General features: G+C 37.3%; 5 protein-coding genes across 5 annotated transcripts in view; 2 read left to right on the plus strand and 3 right to left on the minus strand.

Annotated features, from left to right (window-relative positions):
• LOC104782701 (phospholipase D beta 1) overlaps positions 1-3,325 on the minus strand; it is a 9,445-nt gene extending 6,120 nt beyond the window's left edge. Inside the window, exons 1-2 of the mRNA XM_010507707.2 lie at positions 3,041-3,325; positions 1,087-2,604 (exon numbers count right to left, since the gene is read on the minus strand). Coding sequence (XP_010506009.2) covers positions 1,087-2,565 — 1,479 coding nt within the window. The 5' untranslated portion in view covers positions 2,566-2,604; positions 3,041-3,325. The remainder of the gene's footprint in view (positions 1-1,086; positions 2,605-3,040) is intronic.
• On the minus strand, positions 3,614-5,712 carry LOC104782700. Its single transcript, XM_010507706.1, has 2 exons — positions 5,329-5,712; positions 3,614-5,111 (listed from the first exon to the last, which is right to left on the minus strand). Exon 2 carries the CDS (start codon positions 5,055-5,057, stop codon positions 3,768-3,770), a length of 1,290 nt encoding a protein of 429 aa, XP_010506008.1. The 5' UTR covers positions 5,058-5,111; positions 5,329-5,712; the 3' UTR covers positions 3,614-3,767.
• Positions 8,916-12,005, plus strand: LOC104782699. The gene is made up of 4 exons (XM_010507704.1): positions 8,916-9,422; positions 9,668-9,723; positions 10,294-10,337; positions 11,354-12,005. The coding sequence occupies exons 1-4, from the start codon at positions 9,204-9,206 to the stop codon at positions 11,830-11,832; spliced, it is 798 nt and encodes a 265-aa protein (XP_010506006.1). The 5' UTR covers positions 8,916-9,203; the 3' UTR covers positions 11,833-12,005.
• On the plus strand, positions 13,687-14,808 carry LOC104782698. Its single transcript, XM_019244246.1, has 2 exons — positions 13,687-13,701; positions 13,880-14,808. Exons 1-2 carry the CDS (start codon positions 13,687-13,689, stop codon positions 14,744-14,746), a joined length of 882 nt encoding a protein of 293 aa, XP_019099791.1. The 3' UTR covers positions 14,747-14,808.
• On the minus strand, positions 15,116-17,617 carry LOC104782696 (F-box protein At2g40910-like). Its single transcript, XM_010507702.2, has 2 exons — positions 17,520-17,617; positions 15,116-16,624 (listed from the first exon to the last, which is right to left on the minus strand). The coding sequence occupies exon 2, from the start codon at positions 16,350-16,352 to the stop codon at positions 15,153-15,155; it is 1,200 nt and encodes a 399-aa protein (XP_010506004.1). The 5' UTR covers positions 16,353-16,624; positions 17,520-17,617; the 3' UTR covers positions 15,116-15,152.

Raw genomic sequence — 17,623 nt, forward strand, 5'->3', positions numbered from 1 at the left:
CAGAAACATAAGGATCACTGGTAATCTTACTGCTAAGCTGCCCTTCAATTTTTCCTGGCAATCTTCCAAACATATCACCCAGTGTCTTATGGAACATATCCATGTTTGGGAGATTCTTTGCATGATAGATCCAAATATCCAAATTCCCATGCAACAAAAGAACCTTCAATGATCCTTTACCAAACAGAGTCATCTGCATATCCGCACTATGAGGCGATTCAGATGATCCATAGATAGGAGAATAAGAGCTAGACGAATCTACTCGCCCTAAGTGTGGCAAATGAGAGTTATTTGGAAATGAGCTGTTAGGGTAACCATACAAATCACCAGGGCGACTTTGCCAAGAGTTGGAAGGGAGGGAGGATAATTGTGGAACAGAGGGCGCTGGTTGGTTATTATTAGAAATGTGCATACCACTGAGAAGTTCATCCACAGGAGGATAAGAAGATCCAGAATTGCTAACATTATCAGGAGCTGTTCCTACAGAACCNAAAAACGCCGTGTCTCCTCATCATGAGTTGCCATAACTCCATCCTGTTCAGGTGAACAAGTTGAGTCAAAAGTTAAAATTAATATGAGACACCAGATATTTGACAAGCCCTGCCAAATAGACTAAGTACATATCTCATAATGAAGTAGTAGTACTACATGAATAAGGCTTCTCCAATCTATAGAATACTGAATTTCAAACTCATATAGCTTAATGATTTACACGATAATTGTTACTATAAAAATGAAGAAATGTCATGAAACCAAAGCAATTGATTAAATGAAACTCTAAAAATATTCCGACTTCCGCACGTTAACTACGAAATAGAATACGAGATATTAATAAGAAAATAATGAACTCAAACGAAAAGAAAGTGTGGTAGAAACCAGAGGGTGTGTGTAACTTACTGTTTTATAACCCAAGATGCTACGTGAAGTTGGGTCATCCCAAATCAAAAGCAGGACTCTCACGCCTTCTTGGGACTTTGATCTTAGGAGCTCCCCAAGTGTACATTCTGATGCCGGACCTACTTTATCACGAACCAGCCTAACTTTGTGCCACACTGACCAACCTGTGATATAAATTAATCGCCTCGCCTGGCGTATGGCATCAAACATATCATGCCAACATTTCCCATGTTCGTAAGACATCCCATTGTCCAGTCTTATACCCGGGAGCATCCCTTCTGGGACATGTGCATCTTGATACAATCTCACAGTTCCGCCTTTTCTAAGCGGAAAGTATGTTCCAGGTACCCCCTGGTAATCAGGACCTGCCCCAACTCCATGATGATAAACACTGAGTTTGTCCATAGGAGTATACTGAATCGATAATGATAAATTTGCCCCTGGTTTACAAGGCTTCCCATTACTGTTTAGAATCGGGTAAGTTCCTTCAATTTTTGCACCAGAGTAAATCTGTTCCACTGGGATTGTAACCAGCCCTATAAGCTGTGAACCCACAACATCACTGTCTTTAACAACAAAATGAACTTCTGCAGCATGATGAGCAACAGGAACATAAAAATGTTGCATCCAAACAGGATTTTCNCCAATCACAGCACCAGCAACTGATACAGAAACATAAGGATCACTGGTAATCTTACTGCTAAGCTGCCCTTCAATTTTCCCTGGCAATCTTCCAAACATATCACCCAGTGTCTTATGGAACATATCCATGTTTGGGAGATTCTTTGCATGATAGATCCAAATATCCAAATTCCCATGCAACAATAGAACCTTCAATGATCCTTTACCAAACAGAGTCATCTGCATATCCCCACTATGAGGCGATTCAGATGATCCATAGACAGGAGAATAAGAGCTAGACGAATCTACTCGCCCTAAGTGTGGCAAATGAGAGTTATTTGGAAACGAGCTGTTAGGGTAACCATACAAATCACCAGGGCGACTTTGCCAAGAGTTTGAAGGGAGGGAGGATAATTGTGGAACAGAGGGCGCTGGTTGGTTATTATTAGAAATGTGCATACCACTGAGAAGTTCATCCACAGGAGGATAAGCAGATCCAGAATTGCTTACATTATCTACAGAACTGAGACAGTCTTGCCTACGGTATTCTGGATAGCCCTGAGTTTGCTGAGGAGGAGGAGGAGGAGGAGTCTCTTGGGGTTTAGTTTCAGGTGGAGGAGGGTATTGGGGTGGCTCTTGATACGAATAGTGAGGAGGGGGACCATAAGTGCTAAAGTTAGCTTGCGGTCGAGGATAAGGGTAAGGAGAAGGTTGTTGTTGTTGTTGTTGGTAGTCGAAAGAGTGTCGGTGATACTCAGGAGGACCGGGATGAGAAGAAGATTGTTGTGGGTTGTGGCTATAGTCTAATGGACCAGAATGGGAACCTGAAGGGTGCTGATGAGGCGGCGGTGGTGATGCATATGGTGGCGGAGGTGTTGCATATGGCGGTGGTGGGTAAGGGTAATAAGGAGCATTGTATTGATTGGTAGGGGGTGGTGGTGGGTATGGATCAGAGCTGGGAGGTCTATAAGGAGCTGGAGCTGGGTATGGGTAAGGGTATGGATACTGACCATAAGGGTATGGATAGCGTGGACCGTGATTATCCATTAAACAGTTAAGCTACTTACTGATCACAAGTTGAATCCTCTGCATAAATATATAAAAAAAGCAAAGTAAAGATCAATCAGACAATAAAACAAGAAGTGTTGAAATCAAAATAGCTTGGCGTAGGATCAAACTGAAGCTAAAACACAATCTAACTTGATTGACAAAGTGCACAAATCTACCGTCAAGAAATAGCAAGACTTAAACTTTAACCCACACAATACAATTTGTCAACATTAGTTTATGAATCCTAATAAGAGCTGATCAATGCAAAGACAATTTGAGAACACATATCAGGGAATTCCCCAAGATTTAGATCAAACCAAAAGAAAATACAAGACAAAACTATATATAATCTTGATTTAGAACAAACCTGATTTTAAGAACCAGAGATACTAAAAAAAAAAAACAAATTTGAAGAAAAATCAAAGAGAGCGAGAGAGAGAGAGAGAGAGAGAGAGAAGGAAGAAGGTTTTACAGCGGAAGAAAAATTTGGAGGCGTGGTGGCGTTGGAGAGCTAAAAGTAACGCGGATTCAGACGACTTGGAAGAAGACGAATCAAATCATAAGAGATTGAGAGAGAAGAAAAGGAAACGCAGGATTCTTTATTTACCAATTTTGGAATTATAGACAAAAGTTTTTGACGTTTGCTTTCAGAATTTAAAGATTCACACAAAACTTCGTTACTTTTTATTTCCTAAAATCAAACCCCCCATTATCCCAAAAATGAATAATTTCTTGTTATGAGTTTTCAGATTTGTATTCTTTTTAACAAACTTTTTTAGATCAGATTTTTACTCTGTCAAAAAAAATTAAAAAGGATCAGATTTTTTCACTATTAATAATAATAATAAAAAAAAAAAAGATTCGTCGCCTGAGAGATTCGAACTCTCGCGGGGAGACCCCATTTACTTAGCAGGCCAAAGCGACGTTTTTATTCTTAATTATTATATTCCATAAATAATTTTAAAACTCTCAACCAAACCAGTGAGCTTGCAATGGAGCAAAGAGATTTGGGACACACATCAATGGTAATGTAAGCAATTTTGTATGTATAACTATCTATATTATTAATCTTTGGTTTAATTATTAATATCCCTAAAGCATACCAAAGAAGCTTCAAAATCCCAAAATCAGATAAAAAATAATAATAATAATAAAAAGAAAGATCATCCTAGGCTTCCTCTTTTCTTCTCCTTCATCTTCTAAGCAAATCTCCGTCTCCTCCTTAATGGACGAGATTCTGCACTGTCGACATCTGAGACCCTTGAACTGTTTTCATGTCTTCTCACTGATGAAGATGTCGAAACACTCACCATTGAATCTATCTCAGCTGCTGTATCAACTTGGCTCTCCGAGTTCATTACACCTATTATGCTCGAGAACGAGTCCCTGTCCTCAACACCACCAACAGGATTATTGATGCTTTGCTCTTGGTTCCTCCTCATTGCGTGTGTTATCAAATAAGCATCCACTAATCTTTCAGCAGCCGTCAAAGTAAACGAAGACATCCTCGCTGGTCTCTGTGCCCACTGTCTCCGGTTTGACAAAGCACGGGAGGACCTCAGGTTTCCGTTTTCCACTTCGTGTTCAGGGGAATTGTTCGAGATCACATCAATATCGTTGATGTCATCTGATGGTGCAGCAACCAATGCTTCACCAGACTGGTTCTGCTCTGCTCTAACTCCCCTCGAAGTCATAAACCGGTTAAGAAATGGTCTGGTGCGTCTTTCTCCTGTACTAGATTCCCTTTCAAGCCTAGCCTGTAAATGTCTAATCATTTCAGTTGGTACATAACCTGACCTGTTAAGCGTATTCCTCAAACTCTCCACACGCCGCGCTTGTGGTCTCGAAGGGATCTTGGTATTTGAAACCTCTTCAGATTCTCTTTCATGTTTCCCACGTCCATAGATTGGAGTCACGGTTTTCACAGATATCTCACCTTTGCAAACCGGACATTCCTTTGCCTCTGAAGTCTGTAGCCACTGGTAAAGGCAAGACCAACAGTAAAGGTGACCACAATTAGTGACAACTGGATCCTTGGACAAATCCAAACATATGTAACAATCGAAAAAGCTCCCATCGCTGCCAACGCTCTTCTCAACATCCCTTTTCTCCTCTGTTACGTTCTCTTCTTCCATGACTTTGCTCCCATTCTCACACTTTTTCGAGTCCTCCTCGCTACTAACTCTCTCTCCACCAGCTATGCTTCCTTCACCAGCTGGCAAATCAGCTCCATTAGCAGCAGAAGGGATCAACAATTGACTCAATTCTATAGCGGGGCTATCTGTTTCAGCAAGAGCCGAAAGCATACCAATCGTTCTGAAACGTGACCTGTACCGACTTCTAAACCTTCTAAAATTTTCGAATTCTCCAGCAGCAGACCCATTACCCCAATCAGATCTAGCATAACTTATTGCTGGCTCGAGACCTAACTCAGGGTCAGGACCAAGGTTCAAATCCAGGTTCACTGTGCTAGATATCTCCTCAGCCATCAATTAACAAAAAAAAACAAAACAGTCTCCTCTGAATCTGAATCTTTGTTTATCCTGCTTACAAAGAAACCATAACCAAACCTTTAGATTTGAAGAATAAAGCATTGCATGAAGAACCACACAAGTTTAACACACAAAACCATAAAAGCATTGCTATTACCATTAAACTCTACAATTTCAAACTATGTTAGCTTATATATATAACCACTGTCTCTGGATAATATAAAAGGAACAAATTTTAAAAACTCAGCAGAAGAAAACAAGAGATTACCTAAAAGAAAATTTCCAGAACCCAGTGTTTGTTAATTCTCCATTATTCCATTACAGAGCCCAACACTGAATCTCCAAAGTAACCACCCCAATCTGAAACCCTATAATTCGCAAAATCTCCGTATGAAAAAAAACCCCCAAAATCTCCAAAGCTAATGCCTTTAATCCAAAATTGAGGAAGATTGTGCAAGAAAACGTAGGAGCTGAGAAGGTGAATGAACAATCACGAACACGAACACGAAAAATAAGGAAGAGATTTAGGTGACGAACAGCTCCGGAGAGGTTACTGGAGCTCCGATTCGTCAAATGGATTTCACCTTCAAATCAAAAGGGTACGATCAAAATCTTTTCAATTAGACGAGAGGGGAGAGAGGGTGGAATCCGCTGTGTTCCGGTGTATACTAATATATTTACACGGCGAAGATAAACCTTTCCCTGTGACCGGGGACGGCCACGATTAGTTGACAGGCATACATTTTTTTTTTGGCTATTTTATTTATATTTCCTTTATTTTTCTTACCTAAAATTCTTAATAATTATCAATCAGATCTATTTATATTTGGTAAAAAATATATAATTAATTTTCAGAATTAAGTTAAATTAAACATCTAGAGCTAACACAAATTTCATAATTGGAAATTCAAGATATGAGATAACCACAAGAAAAAACACAGAGAATACCAAAAATTTGTGTTGTTTAATTAACATTATCATAAAACATTACATAAACTAATTATTCATTAACTAAAATATACTAATTAGCATCATGGTTATTGATATTTACAGTAGCTTTTCATGAATGTGTAGTTTGATTAGTAAGCAATATTTTGTATAAAATAAAATAAAATAAAATCTGAACTTGGTTTCTTTAGTGGTAGACTGCATTGAGGTCAGTGTACTCATGATTCTGGTTTATAATACATATCTTGACTACTAAAATTAGGGTATTTTCTGATTATTATAACATGAACTAGTGTTATATTCTTATCGTAATATAAGTAATAATTTTCTTATATACGGACAGCGAATCAAATCTCTAAAAACGATATAGTTTTTAACCTTTTTTTATCTATATACCATTTAAATATACACAATGGACTGGACAGTTCCAAGAGTATTTTCAAAACGGACAAATTTCGACTATTATGCTACAAAAAAAAAATCAGGATAGACGGTTTTACCAATAGTACATGAATCAGCAGGATTGACAACTTCACATTCAATACAGACTAACAATTATGAATGGGAAAAGTAAGTGACTGAACAAGGTGCACATGTTAACTAACACACTTGAAGCTAAATTCATATATCATCCTACACTTGTAGACGATTACAAAAAGAAGATGAAGAAGATGATGAAGGAAAAACTAATAGCCGTTTTTGGCTTAATGTGACGTGCCAGCCCATTCCCACCTATATATTTTCAATTGGGGAGAGAGTGCAAGTGCAAACATTGTTGTTCCTCTTTCGCTGGGGCAAAATACCCGGATCCAAAAATCCGATCTAAAAAACCCGATCCGAATCCGTATCCGAAATTGTAAAATATCCGAATGGGTTCTAAATCTCTAAATCCAAAAATCCGAACACGAATCCGATCCGAACCGAAATCCGAACGGGTACCCGAATATATCCACATTATTAATATATAGTAGTAATAATCAGTAATAATTATAATTTTAATAATATAAGTGTTCAAAATATTCAGATTTTTAGATATTTTAGATAATTTGAAGTATTGAAACTGTTTATTAGTAAATTTGGGTAAAAAATATTCTAAATTTTCAGATATATTGCGTATTGTTGAATAATTTAAACTAAATTAGATACTAAAATTTTGAGTTTTGTGAACTTCGGGTAATCCGAATCCGAAATACCCAAACCGAACCCGATCTGAACTCGAAATCTAGAAATACCCGAACGGGTCTTATACCTCTAAACCCGAAAACTCGAAATACCCGATCCGAACCCGAACGGTATCCAAATGCCCAAGTCTAGTTCCTCTTTTTTTTTTAATAATAATTATTGCTAACTTTATGTAATACTACAAAAATGACAGGATAAACAAATGTTAACAGGTTTCAGATGACAAAAAGACACATCATATATATGCTTATAATAAATAAATTATGAGAAGAAAAGAGGGTGCAAAAGAGAAGGAATGAAACATATGGGGTCGTTTAATGAACTTATGAAATGTGTGTAAAGAAAAACAAAAAGACCCACCAACGAAAGCCTTACAAGGATAAAACTTCTTCTTCCCCCCTCCTCTCATCAGTCTCTCACCCACTCCATCTCTCTCTTTCGTCCAAGCTGGCAACGTTGAGAGCTAGCCCCCCACCGGCTACCTCCTCTCCCGGTTTCCCCGCACGTGCGCCATCCACTCTCCACGTGCCTCCCTCTTGTAATTCTCCCCTCTCTACTCAAATCACACCTCAGTTTCCATTCCAGTTTCAAGAAAAATTCATATATCTCTCTATCATAGCGTTGGTTACACAATGTCTTTGTTTGCATCTTTAGCTCTCTCTCGGTGTCTACCATTCTTTTATATATACAAATATTTTGTTATACAAATATAAGCGTACATGAGTTCATTAGACTAGATTAATAATCTGACATATACATATCTAACATGGTTCAAAAGTTCATTAGAGTTAGGTTTTTAAAAACCCGTCGGAATTTTTATATTCCAGTGTGGCAATTTGTCGTTTTGCGGCCAATGATTCGGTGTTGGTCAGCCTCCCGTCACTTCATGTGGCCTATCTTTTTGGTGGATTTCACTATCTCTATTAGCTTTATTTTTTGTTATTTCTTTTGTTGTAATTTGATCCGAATGTTGTGCACTTGTTTAAGCATCACGTCGTGGTTCTGCTTCCTCCTATGTAAGTTAGATGGTTGTACCGTGCTCTCTCTAGAAAGGAGTATCCAAACTTTGTAACTTATTTTAACGGAGTGTTTGTTGACAAAAAGAAAAACATGGTTCAAAATCTGGAATGGATCAGTATTACTCAGCATTTTTATCCAATTACAATATCAAAATGAATCAGGCTTACCATTTTGATTGTTTTCGATCATAAAAACAAAAAAAAAAAAAGATTATACTCAAATTAATACATATTATTTTTATGTATTAACTTTATTTTTATACAAAAAAAATCGTTTATTGTTTAATTTTGAAAATTATTTTTACTGTTTTGTATCACTATTCAAACATGTGCAATTTATAACAATCTATCTCGTTTTGTAATACCAATCAAAATTAAAATAATCTTTGTCATTTTCTGTATCACCACCACTTTACAATTTAAAATAATTTTACCGTTTTATACTACTTGTAAGAAAAGAAAAAGAAACACTTAACTTTTGAAATCGAAATATTTGGGTTTTAAAAATTATATTCATCTCAGTCATATATTCCTACGTGGGCTCTTGCTCACTCAAATTCAATTTACTACGAACTTGCTTTTTGGGTGCAACGAAATAAAGAAACAAACAAGAAAAAAGGTTAGAGATAGAGAGAGAGAGAGAGAAAAAAAGAGTAATTGAGCATCACCACAACAAACAAAGAACACAACACACCACAAAGCCACATTTCTTTCTTTATTTTTCCCCCAAAGTCCGTGTAATAATAAAAACATAAACCAAAAAAAAAAAAGAAGATTAAACTCTTTTGTTCCTTGTTTATATATCTCCATCTGGGTTTGTCTACTACACAGTCCCTTCTTTGGTGCAAAGATCCCAAAAATTAAAAAAAAAAAAAAAAAAAAGATTTGGAGAGCAGAGAGATAGCAGCAGCAGAGAAGAAAAAAAAAAAAAAAGGAAGAATCTTTCTTTTCTATTTTAGCTATATATCTCTCTCTCTCGCTCTCGCTCTCGCCGATGAGGATCCGGAAACGACAAGTCCCTCTTCCTCTTTCGTCTCTGTTACCAGTTCCTCTCTCAGATCTCTACTTTAACCGCTCACCGACGGCCACCGCTAGATACTTCCTCGGTGGTTACAGAGACCGAGACGGAGCTTTTGCTTCTTTTCAGCTTTCGCCACCGTCGCCGGTTTCTGATCGGAGAAAGAAGAAGAAGAAGAAGGAGGAGAAAGCTCTGGTGAGTTCTTTTTGTATATACGTAATACAGACCCAATTGAGATACTTCCAATTTTTTTATAAAAGTTTGGATTTTTTTTTGGGTGCAAGTTTGTGTTGTATATGACGACCGTACTCGACTCTCTCTTTATTGGTTTAATTGTTTTTGCACCACCATCAAGAATAATTAATCTTCATTTGCAGATCTTGTAAGGAATTAATGTTCAATTGCTTATCTTTTTTTATCTTTTGTTTTCCTATAAAAAGGACGATGATGATAATGGTGATGTAGACGTTAAGAGTCGTACCGATGCATCGGGCAGGTATGTGAATTCGAGAAAGATTTCTTCTTTACTCAATCCATTCTCTTCTCTGTCTGATATATATTACTTTGCGTGGTGTAATTCTACTAATTCGAAATTACATATATTTGGTTTTCGTTTCTTTTTAAAAAGATCCAACCTTTGGCAAAAGAAAAAACCCAACTGATAAATTGGATCAAAATCAAAACTTTCATGGTTTTTCCAACCACAAAAGCTTTTGTTTTGCTGATGATTGATTATAATGATCAAGTTAGATTTTAATCTGAAAGTTATAAGAGTTTCTTTTATGGTTTTGTTATCGTCACACTGTTAACATTTTGGGGGGATACATGGATGGAGTAGTTAGCTAGGGAGAGAGGAGTAACACAATAATACTCATCTAAACATGCACCCCTCATGACGGTGCACGTTAGCAATGTGATACTCTTATATACCAAATGGTCCCCATTTCGACCCTTACCCTTGTGTTGCTCTATTATTATTATCTTGCACCCAAAGATCGCTTTCATCTCGGCCTTTTTATATGCAAAATCTGTTTTTAATTCTTCTTTGCTTCTAACGATATCACAGCAAGAACGTTCGTTCCCGAGGAGAATCCGACTCTTCAACTCAAGGTACACATATATATATAGAGCTTCTTGATTGATATATGTTTTTGGTGAACTTGTTCTTTGGTTGCACCATTTCACTATATATTGTGTATATATGATACAGTTATCGAGAAGAGTGAGAAGGTTGTTACTTTGAGGAAGAGAAGAGGCTTTATAAACTTTGAGGATTACGAAGATGAAGATGAAGAAGATGAAGAAGAAGCTAGGGGTGGTGGAGGCAGTAGTAAAGGGAAGAAGAAAGGGAAAAAGAGCGGTGGTGGGTTAGAGGAAGGATCGCGGTGCAGCCGCGTTAATNCATCGGGCAGGTATGTGAATTCGAGAAAGATTTCTTCTTTACTCAATCCATTCTCTTCTCTGTCTGATATATATTACTTTGCGTGGTGTAATTCTACTAATTCGAAATTACATATATTTGGTTTTCGTTTCTTTTTAAAAAGATCCAACCTTTGGCAAAAGAAAAAACCCAACTGATAAATTGGATCAAAATCAAAACTTTCATGGTTTTTCCAACCACAAAAGCTTTTGTTTTGCTGATGATTGATTATAATGATCAAGTTAGATTTTAATCTGAAAGTTATAAGAGTTTCTTTTATGGTTTTGTTATCGTCACACTGTTAACATTTTGGGGGGATACATGGATGGAGTAGTTAGCTAGGGAGAGAGGAGTAACACAATAATACTCATCTAAACATGCACCCCTCATGACGGTGCACGTTAGCAATGTGATACTCTTATATACCAAATGGTCCCCATTTCGACCCTTACCCTTGTGTTGCTCTATTATTATTATCTTGCACCCAAAGATCGCTTTCATCTCGGCCTTTTTATATGCAAAATCTGTTTTTAATTCTTCTTTGCTTCTAACGATATCACAGCAAGAACGTTCGTTCCCGAGGAGAATCCGACTCTTCAACTCAAGGTACACATATATATATAGAGCTTCTTGATTGATATATGTTTTTGGTGAACTTGTTCTTTGGTTGCACCATTTCACTATATATTGTGTATATATGATACAGTTATCGAGAAGAGTGAGAAGGTTGTTACTTTGAGGAAGAGAAGAGGCTTTATAAACTTTGAGGATTACGAAGATGAAGATGAAGAAGATGAAGAAGAAGCTAGGGGTGGTGGAGGCAGTAGTAAAGGGAAGAAGAAAGGGAAAAAGAGCGGTGGTGGGTTAGAGGAAGGATCGCGGTGCAGCCGCGTTAATGGTAGAGGATGGAGATGTTGTCAGCAAACGCTTGTTGGGTATTCTCTTTGTGAGCATCATCTCGGTAAAGGTAGGGTGAGGAGCACGAACAAGAGCGGTGGTGGTCGTGGGGGAGAGAAAAAATCTGTGGTGGTGGAAGTGAAGAAGAAGAGAGTGAAGCTTGGGATGGTAAAGGCACGTTCAATAAGTAGTTTGCTCGGACAAACCAGCACTAGTGGTGGTAATGCTGCTGATGTTGAGAGTGAGATAAGTGCACCTGCTGATCAGTTTGCTGTTTATGATAAGTAAGTCTGTTGATCAGCATTTGCATGTATTTGGGAATATGTATATGTTGTTTATGTACATGATGATAAATGGACATAGCTCTATGTATTTGGATGTGAGAACATGTGTGTGTAGATTGATCGAGGACTTAACTGGCGTTTGCTCTTGCAGCTTATGTATTGGTGAATGCTTTCCTAGTTTCGATTGTGTTTTTGTTTTAAGTTTAAGCAGTTAAACTTTGGCTGAATAAATGGAATATGGAATACGACTGATAAAATAAGATAATTCTAAAAAATGTATTCAATCTGTTTTTCAGTAAGTTAGTTACTAGTTACTGACTTACTGTAAACTAATAGAAGTACTAAATTATTGATGTCTCAGTTTTTATTAGCAAAATCATGTGAACTGTTTTTCTACATAATGTTCACTGCAACTGGTGCAAAATAAATGAAACCCAACGGGAATTTATTTCAGTTTTCAACAATAATTCTTTACCATATTTGGAAGTTTGGAAAACTAGTTGCACCCCTTGGTTCGATACGCTATACTTGTACTACGACTAGTTCTAGTTGGATGGTTTTCTCTATTTTTGATGATTATATTATTACTTACATTATTGGCATTACAATACAAATTTATTATCATAAATGAGTTCATGTTTTTTGGAAAATTATTTCTTCATTCAGATTGACGATCATATATATCTATAAATAAAATTAGTGCGTCGTGTTGTGTTTTAATATTCACGTAATTTATTTTCATGGTTTTCACTTCTATAATCTTTATCAAATTTGGGTTTCTAATAGTGTAGGAGTAATCGCTTTCAGTCTTTCAGACAGCGGAGAAAGAAACACGAATATAATAAAGTAGCTTCAATAGTGTTTAATAATATTACTATTATTACGTATCATGTGCAAACAATTTGATCATGGTCGAGACCGGAGATTTTCATCCCTCGTTCTATGCAGTTTGTGAAAGGGTTTTATAACTATGACAATAAAAGATAAAATTACCACGAAGCCTTACAAAAGGAGGATACCAAGCTAAAACGATAATAGAAGAACCAAAACAACAATGACTAGTGAGAAGTTGATGCACAAATCTAGTTAATTCTTGGTCGGGTGTGAGTCGGTGTAAGTGTAACCGTGTGAGGTGACGGTAGAAACGAAGAAAATACGTCATAGTTTTATTTATGAAAAACGTTGTTCAAACGAGAGAAAAATGAGTGAACGTGATTTTTAATTAGACCTCGCTATGGAGTGGTTTGGAGCTTATATTATATGTCTCGTATTAAATTTAATTATATACAAAAATTATAGAAAGTGGTTATAACTCAAATTTGGTGTATGATGATGATGGCTTGTCAATATTATGTATGGTGGGGATAAACTAGTTTTAATTAGGTAGGGCTGTCGTATTATTGATTTTTTTAGACTCGATATATATGTTGTGGATTTCTCCACTTTAAAATTGTGTATTTAGCTGAAACCACCAATATGAGTAACGTAAACTTTGTTAGTTAAGTAATTGTCCCCGGCAAGGGTTATACTAATATGATTTACTACTTGTGGTGCAACTTTGAATTCATCTGGTTTGGTGAAGCATTAATGTTATGTTCAATGGTTTACTGATATGATTCACTACTGGCGGTGTGTGGTGCAACTTTGAATTCCATAAGTCTGGTTTGTTGAAGCATTAATGTTTTACTGTTCGGTATGCAACTTGGAAAGACGCTACTATAATAATGTCTTGTCTACAAATTTGTGTTTTTGATAGAAAAGGATGTTAGTAAACTTCCAATAATTAGAATTGGAGAATTTTAGAAGAGTGTGATAAAACAATGGACAGTTAAAGTCTTAAGGAGATACGACGACTTCGATGGTCAACTCTCAAGTAGTTGACTTCTGAAGTTCAACGCTGCTTCCTTTGACTTTCTGTTATTTTCATCATCCTACCAAAAAACTAACCTACTAATTTCCAATTAAGAAAACATTTTTTTTAAACCAATCAAACAACTCAGAATTAGGAACGATTCAAAGTCAGAGAAACTTTATATGCATGGATAGACTAGTGTGATCCAAACTCCAAACACACACACAAGATTGTTAAATCAAAGAAACAAACTCCACTGGAGTACAAACATTTCAGCCATCCACATACTCTCAAACTCCAACAGATTCAGACAAATAGAAGCACAGATTCTTCAGTTGTCTGCTCAGGCTGTGAATTAACCATCTCTGAATCCGAAACCGCATATATCTGTTCAACATGTGACTTCAATCTTCATGAGCAATGTGGTAACGCAGTGCGTGGGATGCAACATCCTTCCCACGCGGGTCTTCACCACTTGACTCTAGTCCCTTATACAACTTACAGCGCCGGTACCTTCCTCTGCAGGGCATGTGGCTGCACTGGAGGTAAAGGGTTCTCTTACTGTTGTCCTTTGTGCGACTTTGACCTCCATGTTCAATGTGCGCATCTGCCTCAGGTCATGGTTCATGAGTCTCATCCTATCCATAGTCTACTTCTCGTCTACAACAGCACTCCTGCTATGTCTTTTACTCAGTTTGGTTTCGGGAATCAGCTTGTCTGCAATATTTGTAACATAGCTATGGATGGTAGGTTTTGGTCTTATAACTGTTATGCTTGTAGTTATCATATTCATGCTTCATGTGCTGTGAATAAGCCTAAGCTAGTGGCTGCTTCTGCTGAGAAGTGTGGGCCGAGTGATGGAGGAAAGACAGCAACCGCTGAATCTGTTCCTGTTCAGGGTTTGGAGACTGTGCAGACGGAACAACAAGTAGCTGCGACAACAGAGCAAGTGGAAGATCCAGCTTTGAGGCAACAGCTTGAACTTCAGAAGCTTCAGCTTGAGCTAGATATGAGTTCTGCTCTGGCAAACATGATGGGTTCCTTCAATCTCAGTTCTTTCGTTTGATGTATCTTTGTGTCGCTGCTATCTTCTTCTCTTTTCAGTTTGTTTGATTTGATGCATTTACATGTGCCAATAAGACCTGGAATTTTCTCTGTTCTTGTGTTCTTTAAAGTACTGAACTTGAATAAGTATCCCATCTTTTGGTCTCCCTTTGTCTCACTGATCAAGACCTTGAAGTAAGTAACAGTAACGAAATAACTTAATTACACAAACATGGATCCAAACCAGAAACAATAACACTTTGTTCAGCCATAAGATTATATTCTGCTTGAAGCAAAGCATTTAAGTAAGAGATTAAGCTCGTTCCTTAACAAATCTAGAAAATAAATTAATTCCTGACAAAACAAAAACATGTAACTTAGTTGTATTGTTCTTAAACAGCTTAGCTAAACAAACAAAGTCACAATGGTCAAGTTTCCAAGTAGATGACGTCCTCACTCTCATCCATAGAGTATTTGAAGTCGAAATAGCAGTCCTTATCAAACCAAATGTGTGGCACTCCTTTGATTTCAACCTTACTCAGGTCATTGCTTCCCATATCGTAAAACATTATAAAGAACTTAGAATGCATCTCCACCGGTGCCAAGATAACCTTGCCATCTCGAGTTGTACCTTTAACGATCAGTTCAATGTCATGGACTAGATGCTTTTGACAAGGCTGTAAAAAAAGCCTCTTCTTCGACCATTGCTTATTCCCCGCGTCTTTCAATACCCATAAATCCACCAAACACTTATCTTCGAGGCGGGTATGATCGAAAACAGCTATTTCCCCACCGTACTGGATAAGACCAGCCTTCATCCTAGCTGCAGGCAGAGCCACATCCCCGGCCTCCTGAGGTACTAGGATGGTAGTCAACTCTTTAGACGTAATGTTGAAACTGACAACAGCATAAGTTTCCATATCAAGCCAAGCCATATAATACACTACCGACCCATTGATAAAGTGTGCTACTGTGGGAGGAGCATGAGGATGGTAATTTTTGGGCGGAACAACCTTTTTCCACGAACCTCCAGGTTCTAGTACAAAGACCCAATGCTCTGACCTAACATTTCCGAAAAATGCAGAGGATATCGCAACCGTGCAGACTATTTTGTATTGATCGTTAGAAGGATCGTGTCCGATGTAATACTGGGTATCCTTCCTTTGATCACCACCTTGTTGAGCAATGATGTCGGACTTTATGGCGGGTAAGGTCAAGCGCTGTCTGGTGGAGGGGTTATAGATGCATGCCTTTTTTCTTACAGAGAAACACATCAAGCCACGGACAAGATTCAAGAAGAAGCCTCCCATCCCTGTGATGCTCAAATCTTGGTCGACCACATAACAAGTGTTGTTGTTTTCCGGAGATATTGATAGCAGCACACGTTTGCCACCTTCATCCACTAAACACATGTACATATGTGGTTGTTGTTTCTGTCGCGTGACCGTAGTAAATAAACGGTTGCAAAAATATCGAGAAGAGATGAGGGATGACCACTGCTTCGAGACGCACTTGTAGCTAACCATGGACTTTGCTGGCAATCTCATAAGAATCTCGCTCACAAGATCAATGTTCTCACGAAACTCGGCAGGGAACAATGCTAATGTGTTCTCTCCTTTTGCATCCATTAACTTTCAAGAGTAGAAAAAAGCAAGTAAAGAAGTTTAAATTAAAGTTAAGTGTACATAGATGATACAAACCTAGCCAAGCCATTGATCACAAGGAAGCGCTATGAATTGGCGTGAAACCCAAATAATAATAAAGGAGGCTTAATTTATTTATTATATCTGAATTTGATCGGAATCTCTGAGAGAGACGGCCTGGGCAATGCTCCCCTGCTCTGACTCCGCTTCTTTCAGATCCGTCCTTCTTCTCTTCATCATGTCTTTAAACCCTTCACCTGCAAAGACTCCGGAAATCGCTATTAGGACTTTTGAATTTGTGCAGTCGGAAGAGAGACATCTTAAGTAAAGTATCTTAAGTAAAGTATCTTAAGTAAAGTATCTTAATACAGATTTTATTTTTAATTTTAACTTCATAACAAACTTTAATATTTCATAGGTTCATTGAAAGTTGTTAAATTTGAGGTTTTTAAAAATATATTTCTTAAAAATTTGAGAAATAGAAGAGAGGCCAGTTATATTGAAATTCAAGTGCCAAAACATATAGATTATTACAATGAAAACTCATGGTTAATTGTCTTGGATTGATCTGATCATTTCTTTGGATAAGTTTGACGGTTGGTTGGTTGTTGATGGCGCCATCGTAATGACTATGAAATACAAACTAAAGAAGAGAACACAACTAGAATCAGTCTCAGACGACTATGAGAAAGATAGACAGGGAGAGAGATATAATGAACTCTCAAATGCTCAAAACAAAACTATGACATATGCAAAATCCATGCGTCAAACAAACAACAACAAGCTCTTCATAATCGATTTACATGAAACAAACATCATTAGACTCAACTTGTGTTTTTTCTTCACAGCCAGGACAAGCTTTGCAACATGAGTTCAAAAACACCACTCGAGATAAATCAGATCAATCAGTTCTCAGTTATGATGAATTCAAGAAACACAAGTAAGAATCAGATATTTCCAGTAGGTAATTCTAATTCGATTTCAAAGGTGATTTGCCAAAAAAATCACAATTAGTGAATCCTACAATATACTATCCACGAAAAGCCCTGAATCCAATATCATGTCGATATAAATTCAAGAGGCCAGTTATATTAAAATCCATAAAGCTAATGATTCATATCGATCTACTAATGAAATCAAAGAGATTATTACCTAGAGAAACGATTAAACCAAACAATTCGAGAATTGACCACTTCAATCTCCGATTTGGTGAAGCAAAAACCCTCTCCAATTGATGAACCGCCACCGTCGATAGT

Source organism: Camelina sativa, chromosome 4 (assembly GCF_000633955.1).
Source record: "Camelina sativa cultivar DH55 chromosome 4, Cs, whole genome shotgun sequence".
NCBI classification, from domain to species: Eukaryota; Viridiplantae; Streptophyta; class Magnoliopsida; order Brassicales; family Brassicaceae; genus Camelina; species Camelina sativa.